At 47.2% G+C, this 12,197-nt stretch overlaps 1 protein-coding gene across 20 annotated transcripts in view; it reads left to right on the top strand.

Annotated features, from left to right (window-relative positions):
* The window catches only part of Cacna1c (calcium voltage-gated channel subunit alpha1 C), a 659,151-nt gene that overhangs the window by 611,320 nt on the left and 35,634 nt on the right, over nucleotides 1-12,197 (top strand). For all 20 annotated transcript variants that reach the window (XM_037204209.1, XM_037204213.1, XM_037204211.1 and 17 more), the window contains 3 exons: nucleotides 2,759-2,887; nucleotides 4,768-4,833; nucleotides 5,912-6,003. In XM_037204209.1, the coding sequence (XP_037060104.1) occupies nucleotides 2,759-2,887; nucleotides 4,768-4,833; nucleotides 5,912-6,003 (287 nt within the window). The remainder of the gene's footprint in view (nucleotides 1-2,758; nucleotides 2,888-4,767; nucleotides 4,834-5,911; nucleotides 6,004-12,197) is intronic.

Raw genomic sequence — 12,197 nt, forward strand, 5'->3', positions numbered from 1 at the left:
TCACCCACCCCGACTTCCAGAGCCCTGGGAGCCCAGCCCAGCTCCCATTGCATGTGGCCACCATGTCCATTGTGTGCCTTACCTGCCTGTGCTCACGCGAGCTGTGCAAGGGTGTGTGTACAGTGGTGTTCCTCTACTCCCCCAAGCTTCCTTTGGGTGGTGAGTCACCGTGATCCACTGGGAGAGAACTGGACCCATGCTATTTCCTGTTAAACATCCCAAGGACTCTGCGTTTCAGCTAATGTGGGGATTCGTGAAGGACACTTTGGGGGACTGTGATGGGGGCTCCAGGGAAAAGACAAAAGCGGGGGGTGAGGTTCAGCTCGAAGGGAAGGCAGTTCTAACAGCTCTGTACCTACCAGCCTCCCCTGGGCTTCGTGCGGAAGGCTGCGTGAGAGGCACAAGCTGGGATTTGCTGTGGCCCAGGGTTGGCCCGCTAGTCTCTCTGCTGTGACCCTAAGCTTTAGTCTTACATCTTCCCAAGTTCCTCAGGTCCGTTACGTTTGCACCAAGTTACTTTTCCGGAACATGTGGGAAGCAGGAAAACAGCCTAACTGGACCACTCCTGACGGAGGGGTATGCATTTCTTTTGTCTGCGTGGTAGACATGCCTCACCATGTGACCTTGGAGCTCCTTGGAATAGCTTCCCCTAAGAGCTCCATCACAGCTTTCACACCAGGCCAATGACCCCCAAACCCCGGAATGATCGATTGAGAGATGTAGTGATGATCCCCATCGCAGCCTACGCCAGCCAAAAGGCTGCCTCGGAAAGTTTTGTTTTGTTTTGTTTTATAACTCCTCAGACCTAGCTGTCCTGGAGACACCAGCTTGGCAAATGCTGGACACCCACAGCTGAAGTCCCCCACTGAAGCTTGGCCTGTTGTCTTGTTTTGTTGTGGGTTTTTTTCTTCCCTTTCTTGAACATGATAGAACTGACAGGTAGAAAAGGCTCTGAGCTCCCTGTACGCTCCTCTGAGGAGCAAACCTCCTTCTGAGGACAGAAAGTAGAACTTAGAAGAGGTAAACACATACAGAGGTTGATGGAGCCAAAGACTTCTGGGTAGGACCAGCGGCCACATTGCAGGCCTTAGAAGCTCCCCATACCTTTGAGTCTGTCCACTGCCTGGCAGGGCTAGAGTCTTAGTAGCAATTGGGATAGCTCCAATTTTAAAATGTAAGAAATGTTTTGACTCTTGTCCTATCTGGAGGGTCTGAAAACCAGAACCCTCTGGCTTCCTTTTTTCACTCCCAGTATGGAGGGTGGGGCTGATCTGGAAAATCTACCCCAAACTATCCTACCCTTGGCTGGGGTCATTGACATGGAGGTTGAATATCTCATCCCTGCAGCCTGTTGCCCCTTGCATATTCCTAAAGTCCATCACATATACCCCTCCAGACAGAAATGAGATAAAGCCATCCCAACCTTAGGGACGGTCCAGAAGACCATAGAGGGAGAACTGAAGGGCCTGTGGAGCCAGCCCTGGGGCTTTAGTGCTGAGGAATATTCCAGGCCTGATGCTGTGAGAAAGAGCCTGATGTGGAAACACTGCCAGGTATTGTAAGAGGACAAGTTAAAGGGACGGGACAGGAGAACAGACAGCGTAAGACCCCTCCTTCAAGGGGTGCCTAGGATGGGAGCCATAACAGGAAATTCTAGGGTCCTTTCTCTCCGGGTGCCGCTGTCGGCAGGGCTGGGTAGGCTGCACTAGCTTTGGGGAAGATGGACGGGCTCCCAGCAGCTCTCAGAGCTTTGGAACGCAGCCAGTTGCTCACATGAGCAGGAGGGCCAAGGGCATAGCCAATTCTTGTTCTCAGGTATGGGGGCAAAAGGCAACACTTGTGCCCCAGAGACCTGGCTAGGCACGTGTCCACACCCTCAGGCTCCTCCAGACTAAGAAGCCAGTGGTGAACCATTGGCCATAGATTCCCAGCCGCCCAGGAGTTCTAATCCCACCTCAGCTCCCCCTGACCTCAATGATGTCACTGTCTCCTTCTCTCTGTCCAAGACCACAGAGCAGGTACCCTGAGTGGCACCCCATAGTGGTCATGTACCAGACTCAGCCTTTTCTAGGACTCCACACACAGGATGTCTCTCCTGTCTGGTCCTGCTGGCATCCACAGCCCTTTCAGACTGTGAACCTCTAGGGAAGGTCACAGCCTCTGAGGCCATGTGTTGAGGACCATGAAAGGGCAGCAACTCCAGAGGCTGCAGTGAGGCACGGGACTGTGGCATCCCAGTATAACACAGCAACCCACTGCCACCATCCCCCCGGCAGCCATGTAGAGAAGGACCGACAGGGAGAAGTGAGCATCCAAGGCATGCTCAGAGGTAACTTCAGACAGCTGAAAGGGAAGCCTCTAGATACAGCAGAGTTCCAGTCACGAGGCGGAACTCCCAAATGGCAAGATAGGAGCCTCTGGGCTGCTTTCTCCCTTCACAGGAGGGCCGGCCGCCCAGATTCCACAGCTTGTAATAGCTGAAGAACTAGGAATTATGGGAAAGAGGAGGGTAGGGAAACAAGGCCATGGGCCCAGGGCTGTGTCTTAGCAGGCACCCTGGAATAGGCTGCCGACCTGGAAAGGAAGGTGCTGGCCTCCTACCTCGGAAAACAGGACTTGGGGCCTAAGGGACAAATCTAGTGCAGCTGCCCCCACCCTGGCCTGCCTCCTCTCGACCAATGGCTGTTTCTCAGAGGATCCCTTCCTGCCCTGCCTTCTTGCTGTGTTAACTGCACCCCCTATTGCCAACGGGTTCTAGAGCGCAGAGGAGAACTCCCGAATCTCCATCACCTTCTTCCGCCTCTTCCGGGTCATGCGCCTGGTGAAGCTGCTGAGCCGTGGGGAAGGCATCCGGACCCTGCTGTGGACCTTCATCAAGTCCTTCCAGGTAGCCACACCACCTCCCCCTGGTAAAGCCGGTAGGGAGGCAACTTCCCCTGCCCCAGGAGATGGAAGGGCATCGTGCTCCACTGTCACTTTGGCTAGGCTTCCTCACCAAGGGCAGACCAGGAAACAAACAGCTCCAGCCCAGCATACAGGGCCCAGGTGTGGCTGGAGCTGGTTCTCATGCTGGTCTTCCTGGCTGTGTGAGTGTATGATGCCATGTGACAACACCTGGCTTTCCTCGTTCTCAATGAAGAGAGGATCGTGTAGACCTGTGATTCCAAAATCCAGGGCTCAACACACTCCTAAGAATGTATTAGAAAGAAGGATTGTAGTCTGAGGAGTGCTACTTGTAAGTGTCATGAGAAGCAAAGCTGATAGGGCACTTGGACTCCTGGGAAAAGTCTGTAGAAATTCCTGACTCTGCTTCCCAGACACCACCCAAAAGGCAGCTTCTCTTCCCACACACCCACGCTTAGACTTCCCTAGACCCTGCATCTAGGTCTTCATGTTTCCTGCCCTGGACAGTCAAGTTCAAATAGGGTATGGAGTCTGTCTCCATCCAGATGTACTCACAGTTCTGATTGTACCCAGAGGACAGTTGTCCTGGGGTGGTGACCTCCCTGTCCTATTTGAAGTCCCCTTCCAAACTCACAGCTCTGTGGACAGTGCCACCCAAAGCTCTGATGGAAGACCTCGAGATGCAGCCCAGCTGTACACAGATCCAGTGTTCTTCCAGCTGTGATTCACCCTGCTGGCCTCTCAACCCCTAATGAGAAGCTGGGGCTCCCCCACCCCAAGACCCTTCCCAGGTCAAGGTGAAGGAAAGAGTCTAAGGATTTGAATGGCCCTAATGGGATCAAGATGGGAGGCTGATTCTGCCTTGACTCCTGAGACACCCCAACATTTCCTTGTAATGGGCAGTGGCTGGAGTGACCTTGAAGAATGGGACTTAATCAGGGAGCAAGAGAGCCCACCATACATTAAAAAATTGTGTGATCTCTTGGTGCCATCTAGTGGTACATGAGCAACATAGTTCCTAAGCCAGAAAGCCAGGTTTCTGCGATCCCACAAAAGGTGTTGAGACCCCACAGTGCCTCCTCAGAAGGGCCCTGGCTCTGTTTAGGGGATATTCTGAATGAGTAAAATATGTGGAACCTAATTATGTATACGCTATTGTGTCCTGTATGTCACGAGACTTAGATCCTTTAATGTCACACCCCCCTGCCAGGTGTAAGGGTTATCATTCAGATCAGGAAACAGGTCCAGAGAAGCTAAGTACTAGGTCCAAGCTGCTGGAAGTGGGCGGAGCAACATTCAAACAAGGAGAAATGTAAAAATGTTTTACATTTCTCCTTGTTAACTGTTTTCATAATAGTGCTCACTGCTCATTTCTGTAAAAGTAACTGGATCCCACTTTCCCATGGTGACTACAGTGCTCTTGTTGTGGAATCTCCATCACCCCTTCCTTCTTTATGCAAGTACACAACTGTAGTCTGAGGGAGCTGCTCCTTGGTGGTTTTCAATAAACAATATGATGCTGCCTCCATTACTCTGAAGCGTGCTTTTAAAACCAAACTATGGACTAGGACTGGGGCTCAGTGTTAGAGGCCCTCAGCTCCATTCCCAGTAGACAGATGGATAGATAGATGATTGATTGAGTGATAGATAGATAGATAGATAGATAGATAGATAGATAGATAGATAGACAGACAGACGAAATGGGAAACCAGAGCCCACCTCTCAGATTCTCTCCCTGGTATTCAATCCTCCTAAGACAAACAGCAGCTGACCGCTGTGGAACTGGGAATGCAATGCTTTCTGGGAAAGGATCCTGCTGGTCTGTACCCCTGGGTCTCATGGCCCCTCTGTGCTTCCTTCTAGGCCCTGCCCTATGTGGCCCTTCTGATCGTGATGCTGTTCTTTATTTATGCAGTGATTGGGATGCAGGTATGAGAAACTCTGCCTCCTTGGTCTTTTCCCAGCCCCCAGCACTGCAGCCCCTTCCCACTTCCTGCCTCTCTTCTGACGTTTGTTCCTGCCTGTCACTCAATGTCCAAAGAGCTGGAACTCCCCCAATAGGATGTGCTATAGGCCATGGGCAAGAGACAGCACAGGGGTCCCTCCTTTCTTACAGTAGCAGGCTTGGGTTCTGCAGTGGGAGGACACTCATACATCAAGCAGTGGGACTCGGGAGAGAACAGCCTCATCAGAGACATGCAGAAAGTGGGTGTGTCCCACCAGCATCCTCTCCTTTGTCCACATTTGATGTGCCTGATTTGGGGTGGGGAGAGAAGAGAAAGCGCTGCCCATCAAACAGGCAGCCATTTTCAGGAGCCTCCCAGGAGCCTGGTGCACTTTCTCTGTTCCCTCACCCAGAGTCTTCCCCACCCCTTCAGAGCTCCAGCTGAGCACAGGTTCTATGAGGCACTGTCTCCCCAGCCAAGCGTGTATACTAGCCAGGATCTTCCCTTAACAGCTCCCTATATAAAATCCCTAAAAGTTCCTGAGGGAAGAAAAACTTTTGTGCTTTAAAGGAAAAAAAGATCTACCTTGACATCAGATACAGGGAGACAGCATTGGCAGCTTCTCAGAGAAGCATAGGTTCAGAGGGCCGGGGAAGACACAAGCAGGCCCCTGACATCGGGAATAAAGCTTGTCCAAGCTCTGGGCCGCCCATTCCATATCACTGCAAATTCCAAGGATCTCCTGTGTATTTGAGACCTGGAGATGCGAGGGTGAGAAGGCAGTGAGCCCTGGTTCCTACAGCGAGCACCCTGACCTCAGCATCCTTTTACCACCTTCAGTCCCAGCTTCCCCTGGGTGGGAGGCCTTTCCTGTGGGCTGAGGGCACAATTCTTCCTGAAGTTTTCTGTGCTGGAACTAGGGTCCAGGGATCAGGGGACAGCAGGTGTCTGCTGGGTCACATTGGAGACTGCTTGGCCAGATAGTCCCAGAGAGGCTGTTAGACAGAGTCTAGAGATGAGCAAGCTGTCCTTCTCTGGACCCTGAATCCCTCTTTCTTCAGGTGTTTGGGAAGATCGCCCTGAACGACACCACAGAGATCAATCGGAACAACAACTTCCAGACGTTTCCCCAGGCTGTGCTACTGCTCTTCAGGTGGGTCTCTGACGATGTAGGTGCACATGCGCACACTTACAAGATGATAGCCCATCCCTGGGAGAGCCAAGGGAGCAGGAAAAGAATGGCCTCTTCTCCCCTCCTGCCCAGGAAGTCACATTGTCATTTACTAACTTTCCGTGTGCATCCACAAGGCACCACTCACATCTTCTGGGAGTCCCCTGCCCCAGCCATTGGGGGGTCAAAGTTAAACACCAAAAGCATGGCCTCTGAACTGGGGCATAGGCAAGCCTCAACACACTGACCTTGAGTAACATGTCTAATTTCTCTTGCAATCTATTTACCAAGTCATCCTTTAGACACCATACTTCTTAGAGCTCTGCCACCATGGGTGTGGCTGAGAAGGTCATTTTCTTACACTGCCCAGAGTTTGTCTCTTACACCACCATCTTCTGGTTCTCTTGGCTCACCATGATCCCCTTATCTGCCTCCATCTTTCCACCTTCCTGCTTTGCATGATGTTCCCCTCTAAGCCTCCATCTAGTCCCAGGCTGATAGATGAGACTATTTCTCTAGTCTCTGAGGCAAATGCTTTCCAGGTCCTTGAGGTCCTTTTCCAGAGCATATGGGGCGGAGGGTGGGGAAGCTGTCAGCTGATGCTACCTCCACCATCCCCTACAGAACCTGATCCCACACCCAAGTTTATTACAGCTCAACATGCATTTATCAAAATGATGAGTCTCCTTAATATCAGCCTGACATCACTGCCGCCCAAACCACATGCCATCAGAACACAAAGCTATTTATTATAAATCTGCTATTTCACAATGGCAAGCTTATGCCACACATAAATGCAGGAGATGGTCACAGACCTCAGACTGGCCACTGGTCTCTCCCCCTTTCTAAAGTTCTTAGTGGCAGAAAATACCTTTTCAAAGAACAAACACATAACACTGTCAAAGATGGAAAAGAAAAGGACGAGAGAGTGTTACGGGTGAGCTAGAAGTGTTGGGGGACTTCTAAAGAAGATGAGGTTCAGTTCACAAAAGAAGGAGACAAGAATAGCACATTTCCAGACAATTTGAGACCAGGGAGGGTGTGAGAGCAGCCTGGAGCTTCTCCAATCCAAGTGTCAACAGATACAAGGGACGGGAGATCTGGGTCACCGCTCCTGGGCCACTGCTTGAACTGACCCCTCTGGGACTTGCATTCTGGGGAAGTTCTGCTATGCTCATAAGCTGTGACAGCAGCATTTGACATCTCACCCCAGGGCTTTGGAGTCTGAAAGACCCAGCAGAGCGCTCCCTCTCAGGGAACCTAACCTCAGAGAGAAGCTGTCCACCAGGCCCCTCAGCCCATTTTGCCTTTGGTCTGTGATCCCCAGAGAGCTCACAAAAGGACTTTATTCAGACAGCTGGGTTCTCAGTCGCAAAGAGAAACTGACAATAATCCTGAAATATTTGAGGAAGCCAACATCAGGAAGGATGGAAGCAGGGTGTGTGTGGGGGGGGGGGGGTAACAGACCCAAAAGGTTTCAAATGAAATGCACCTCACATTATGAGGGTGGCTCAAGACTAACATTCCTGCCAAAGTAGAAAAAACAGCGACAGCAGCCATTACTAAACGGAGCAAAGAAGGAAGTGAAAAATGTAAAAGTAAAATATTTTTATTTTCCTTTCTAAAATATTTTTAAATAGATGAAACATATCACAGAAAGGGTTCATCTAAAACTGTATTGATGAGCTGGAATATCAACTGAGGTTCACTTACTGTATAACCAAAGTGCAAAAAAAATCAAGTATGAAATAAAGATTAAGGCAAAGAGAGCAGAGATAGAAAAGTCTTATCATATAATAGAAATTTCAGATAAGAACAGAAGAAATGAAGAGAGTAAAACAAGGAGCTGACCCAACAAAACTTTAAACCAGAAGTAAGCCTTAAGTTTGCAATGGCCCTACAAAGTGCAGAAAAGGTTAACAGGAGAATCCTTAACCTACCAGGGGGTGGTGACTCATGCCTATACACTCAGAACTCAGAAGGCTGGAGCCTGGGGGTCATGAGTAGTTTGGGTTACATGCAATATCCTCTCCCAGTCTTATCTCCAAATATCCTTGACTGTTTATTTATGCTGACCTTTTAGAATGTGAGCGATTAAAAAAAAAATCTTAAAGGTTTCCAAAGTGTAAAAACTCCAAAACACTAAAGAAAGGGAAAATCTTCTAAGCCAATTGTTTGGTTTGTTTGTTTGTTTGTTTGTTTGTTTAGGCCAGCTGTACAAAGACACTCCAAGAAAAGGAAACTATAGACCAGTGATTCTCAACTTTCCTAATGCTGTAACCCTTTAATACAGTTCCTCATGTTGTGGTGACTCCAACCATAAAATTACTTTCACTGCTACTTCAAAACTGTAATTTTGCTACTGTTATGAATTATCTGTGTTTTCTGATGGTCTTAGGTGACCCTTGTGAAAGGGTCATTCAAACCCCCATAGGGGTCACGACTCACAGGTTGAGAACAGGTGCTGTAGACAAATATCCTTAATTAGCACAAATACAAAAAAATCCACAACAGAAAACCAGCAGACTGAATTGAACAGTACAATAAAAGCATCAATCATTGTGTTCAGGTGGAATTTAAACCTGAATGCAAGTGTGGTTCTCCGTATGCAAATCAAGAAGTGTGGCACCGCCCATGAACAGAATGAAGGACAAAAACCATGAGGCCGTGTTAGTAGATGAGACTGTGTGACTGTCTGTATGCCCAGGAGGAAAGGGCTTGTAAGCATAGATGTTAACTATTGAAAGTCAGCAACTAGACACATAGAAATTGAATGTGGACATTCCAGAGCCGAGGGATGGGGGGGAGCACCTGTAGCTCAGTGGTACAGTGCTTGTCTGGCAAACACAAGGCCCTGGATTGGATTCCCAGCACCGCCTGGAAGCAAACCACTAGATAAAACCCTGAACAGGGGAAACTTCAATGGTTTATCAAAAAGAGGGGCAAAAGTGGTACTTACATAAAGAAACAGTTAGAAGAATAAAGTAAAAGAGACGAAGAAAGATAATATAAACAAAGATAATAAAAATGAAGCTTGTTAAATTTTTCCATTAAAAGCCAAGCATTAGGATCAGCAGAATGACTCAATGGGTAATTGTGCTTGCTGGCAAGACTGACAACCTGAGCTTAATCCCCCAGGACCCACGAAGTAGAAGGGGATTCACCCTTACAGGTCGTTCTTTGACCACCACACATGTACTGTGGCACACACACACCCAAAAATAATTTTTAAATTCTTTAAAAATAAAGATCGGGCATGATGCACACATATGTAGGAATTTCACAGTGAAACCTATTAATTTGTACAGTTAATACGATTGAATAATCACAGTTTTTTTTAAGATTAAGATTCTACTGTTGGTGCTAAGAATTCTAGCCAGGCAGTGGTGGCGCACGCCTTTAGTCCCAGCACTCAGGAGGCAGAGGCAGGCGGATCTCTGTGAGTTGGAGGCCAGCCTGGTCTATAAAGCGAGTTCCAGGATAGCTAGGGCTGTTACACAGAGAAACCCTGTCTCCAAAAAAAAAAAAAAAAAAACCAAAATAAACAACAAAAAAGAATTCTAACTCTAGAATGTTTGTGATAGACATAGTAAAACAAAATGACCCAAAGAGAGTGAAGATTAAGAGATGGGAATGGAAATACCAGCAATGCTTGCCATGTGTGTACAGCAGTCACAACATCTGTAGAGATAAAATTCCAGGTAAGAAGCATTAAACCAAACCAAGAGGACGATTTGATACTGATAAAAGGTTTAATCAACCAATAATATATAAAAAATCACAAACAATATAAGCTTAACAATATTGTTTGGAAATATGCATAGTAATAGGACAGAAGCAGAAAATGAACACCTAGCAGTGAGTGCTGAATATACAGTCCATAAAGAAATAATAGTTTGACATAGGTGAAAGACCATCTAAATTACAAAGTTAAGAGGTGTCATTTGTAGACCTGTCCTCAATAAGTGGCAAAAAGATACATGCTCTTTGAGCACTCAGCAACATCCCCCCAGAAAGCACCCCCCACAATTTAAGTCATAAAGAATTGAACATGTTCTAAAGCTTCCCCAACATTAATACAGCAGGCTAGAAATTACACACAGAACCAGCCCATTTAAAGTCTCCCCACATAAAATGTTAAGACCTCCGCTACTAAACTTGAACTGGAAGTACAGCTTCTCAGCAATGGGAGCAGGAGCCAGGATGAGATGACTGGTCAATGCCAAAGAAAATGAGAGTCCAAGTGTCCTTACTTAGGAGGTTATATGAGATAAACAGATGGGCAAATGAACATCAAAATAATCCCAAATGATGAAGGAGTTCACTCGTGAAAATAAAAGTGTTAAGTTGCCAAATTAAAAAACAAAACTAGATTTTTAATCCTTAGAAGTTGATTCGTTGAAAATACCAATAAGTAAATACGCATTTATTAAATATAAACACTAATAAAACGAAAGCACAACACCAAGCATGGGAATGTAGCATAAGTATGGATGTGGAAATGATTTTTAGAGGTGAGTGAATTCCATTTTTGCCTCATTTTTGCCTTGTCTCTGAGGCGGTCAGCTATTTTAGAATGAAGCTGCACACCTTTCTGGGCACTGGCTGCCAGACATTCTTTAAGCAGGCAGTGAACACAAACTTTGTAACTCCTGTGAGAAGCGTGTGACCAGAGAAGTGGCCTCTGGCTCTCAGGTGAAGGTTGGGAGGGCTGTGCGCTGAGTAAATGCGAGAACGGCATGCCGCAGCGGGCTGTTTGCCTCCACCGAGCAATGGGTCTCCCTGTTCCTATGGACCCGTGTGCACGGGAAAAAAGCAGAAGCAAATCCTACTCTGGGTTGCTTGTATCTTAGCATGTGGTTGCTTTGGGGGAAAGGCAGAAGGATATTCCTGACTGTCTCATTACCTGAACCCCGCCCCCCCAAAGCTGGCAAGATACACAAACCTTCCAGTCTCTTAAAGATGATCTCCACCAATATTTTGTGAAAAGGCCCACAAAGAATGTGAAGATACTCAGGACCAGAGCACCCAGGACTCTGAATCCTGCCTCCCTCAGGTGTCCTGCAACACTAACACTGGCCTGTTGCTTCAGGGGAAATCATGTACTAAAAACAAAAGGAAAAAGCAAGGTGCCAAACCACACCAGAAAAGGAATAAGGCCAGGGGAGCCAGGAATCAGCTGCCAAGTGATGGAGTTGTTCTCCCTAAGACCATCCTTCTATTTCTGCTACCGACCAAAGCCAGTCAAAATGAGAGTTTGCAAAATAAGGTCGGACCTGTAGAAAGAAGCAAGTGATGACAAAGGTCAACACTGACACAGGAAGTGCTGGGAACAAACGCATGCCATCTTTACGGGAATCTAAATGAAGTAGGCGCTTTATTATTGTTCTTATTATTTTAAGTCAGGGTCTCTATGCCTATTCCTGGCTGGTCTGGAACTCATTATGTAAACTAGCCTAGCCTCAGACTCGAGGAGATCTGCCTGCCTCTGTCTCTGTCTCAGAAGTGCTGGGATTAAAGGTATGTGCCACCACACCCAGCTGAAGGACATGCTTTTATCTAGGAAAATATGGACTATAAAAATTTTGTTAAGAAGAAAAAGTTTGCTCCAGTGGAAGACCATACATACAGCAAGAAATTGATCTTGATAGTATTTTTTTTTCTTTTAGAAAAAACAAGTATTAATTGTAAAAGCATTGATAAATCAAGAAACTACAAATTTCAAGAACAAATTATTCTTTGAAAAAATGTCGCTGAGTATAGTTTTCTGGACTGCCACTCACATAAATCAAAGTGAGCACAGCCCTTTAGTTCTGGCGTATCAGAGGGGGTAGCCTTCCCTGCCAGGTGCAGATGAGTGCTAATTTTAACACTGAAATGCTCTCAATAAATGAGTAGCATTAACTACAATGGATACTGAAAAAGTTGTCAAAAATCACAGCCTCTGCAAGGCCCACGCTGATGTGTTTTCATCTGTGATCGAGGGCTAAATCATTCTGAGTCACCCAAACTCTCAGGAATAGAAAGAGGCGGGAACCCTCCGCCTCTACCTCCACTCAGCCGAGAAGATGAACTAGTACCGATTTTTTAAAAGACAGAAGCAAGAAGTCACAAACACTACAATGTGGGGTGCTGCCATCTGAAGACAAAGGCTAATTCAGGTAGAAAATGCAATC

The sequence above is a fragment of the Peromyscus leucopus genome, chromosome 3 (genome assembly GCF_004664715.2).
Source record: "Peromyscus leucopus breed LL Stock chromosome 3, UCI_PerLeu_2.1, whole genome shotgun sequence".
NCBI classification, from domain to species: Eukaryota; Metazoa; Chordata; class Mammalia; order Rodentia; family Cricetidae; genus Peromyscus; species Peromyscus leucopus.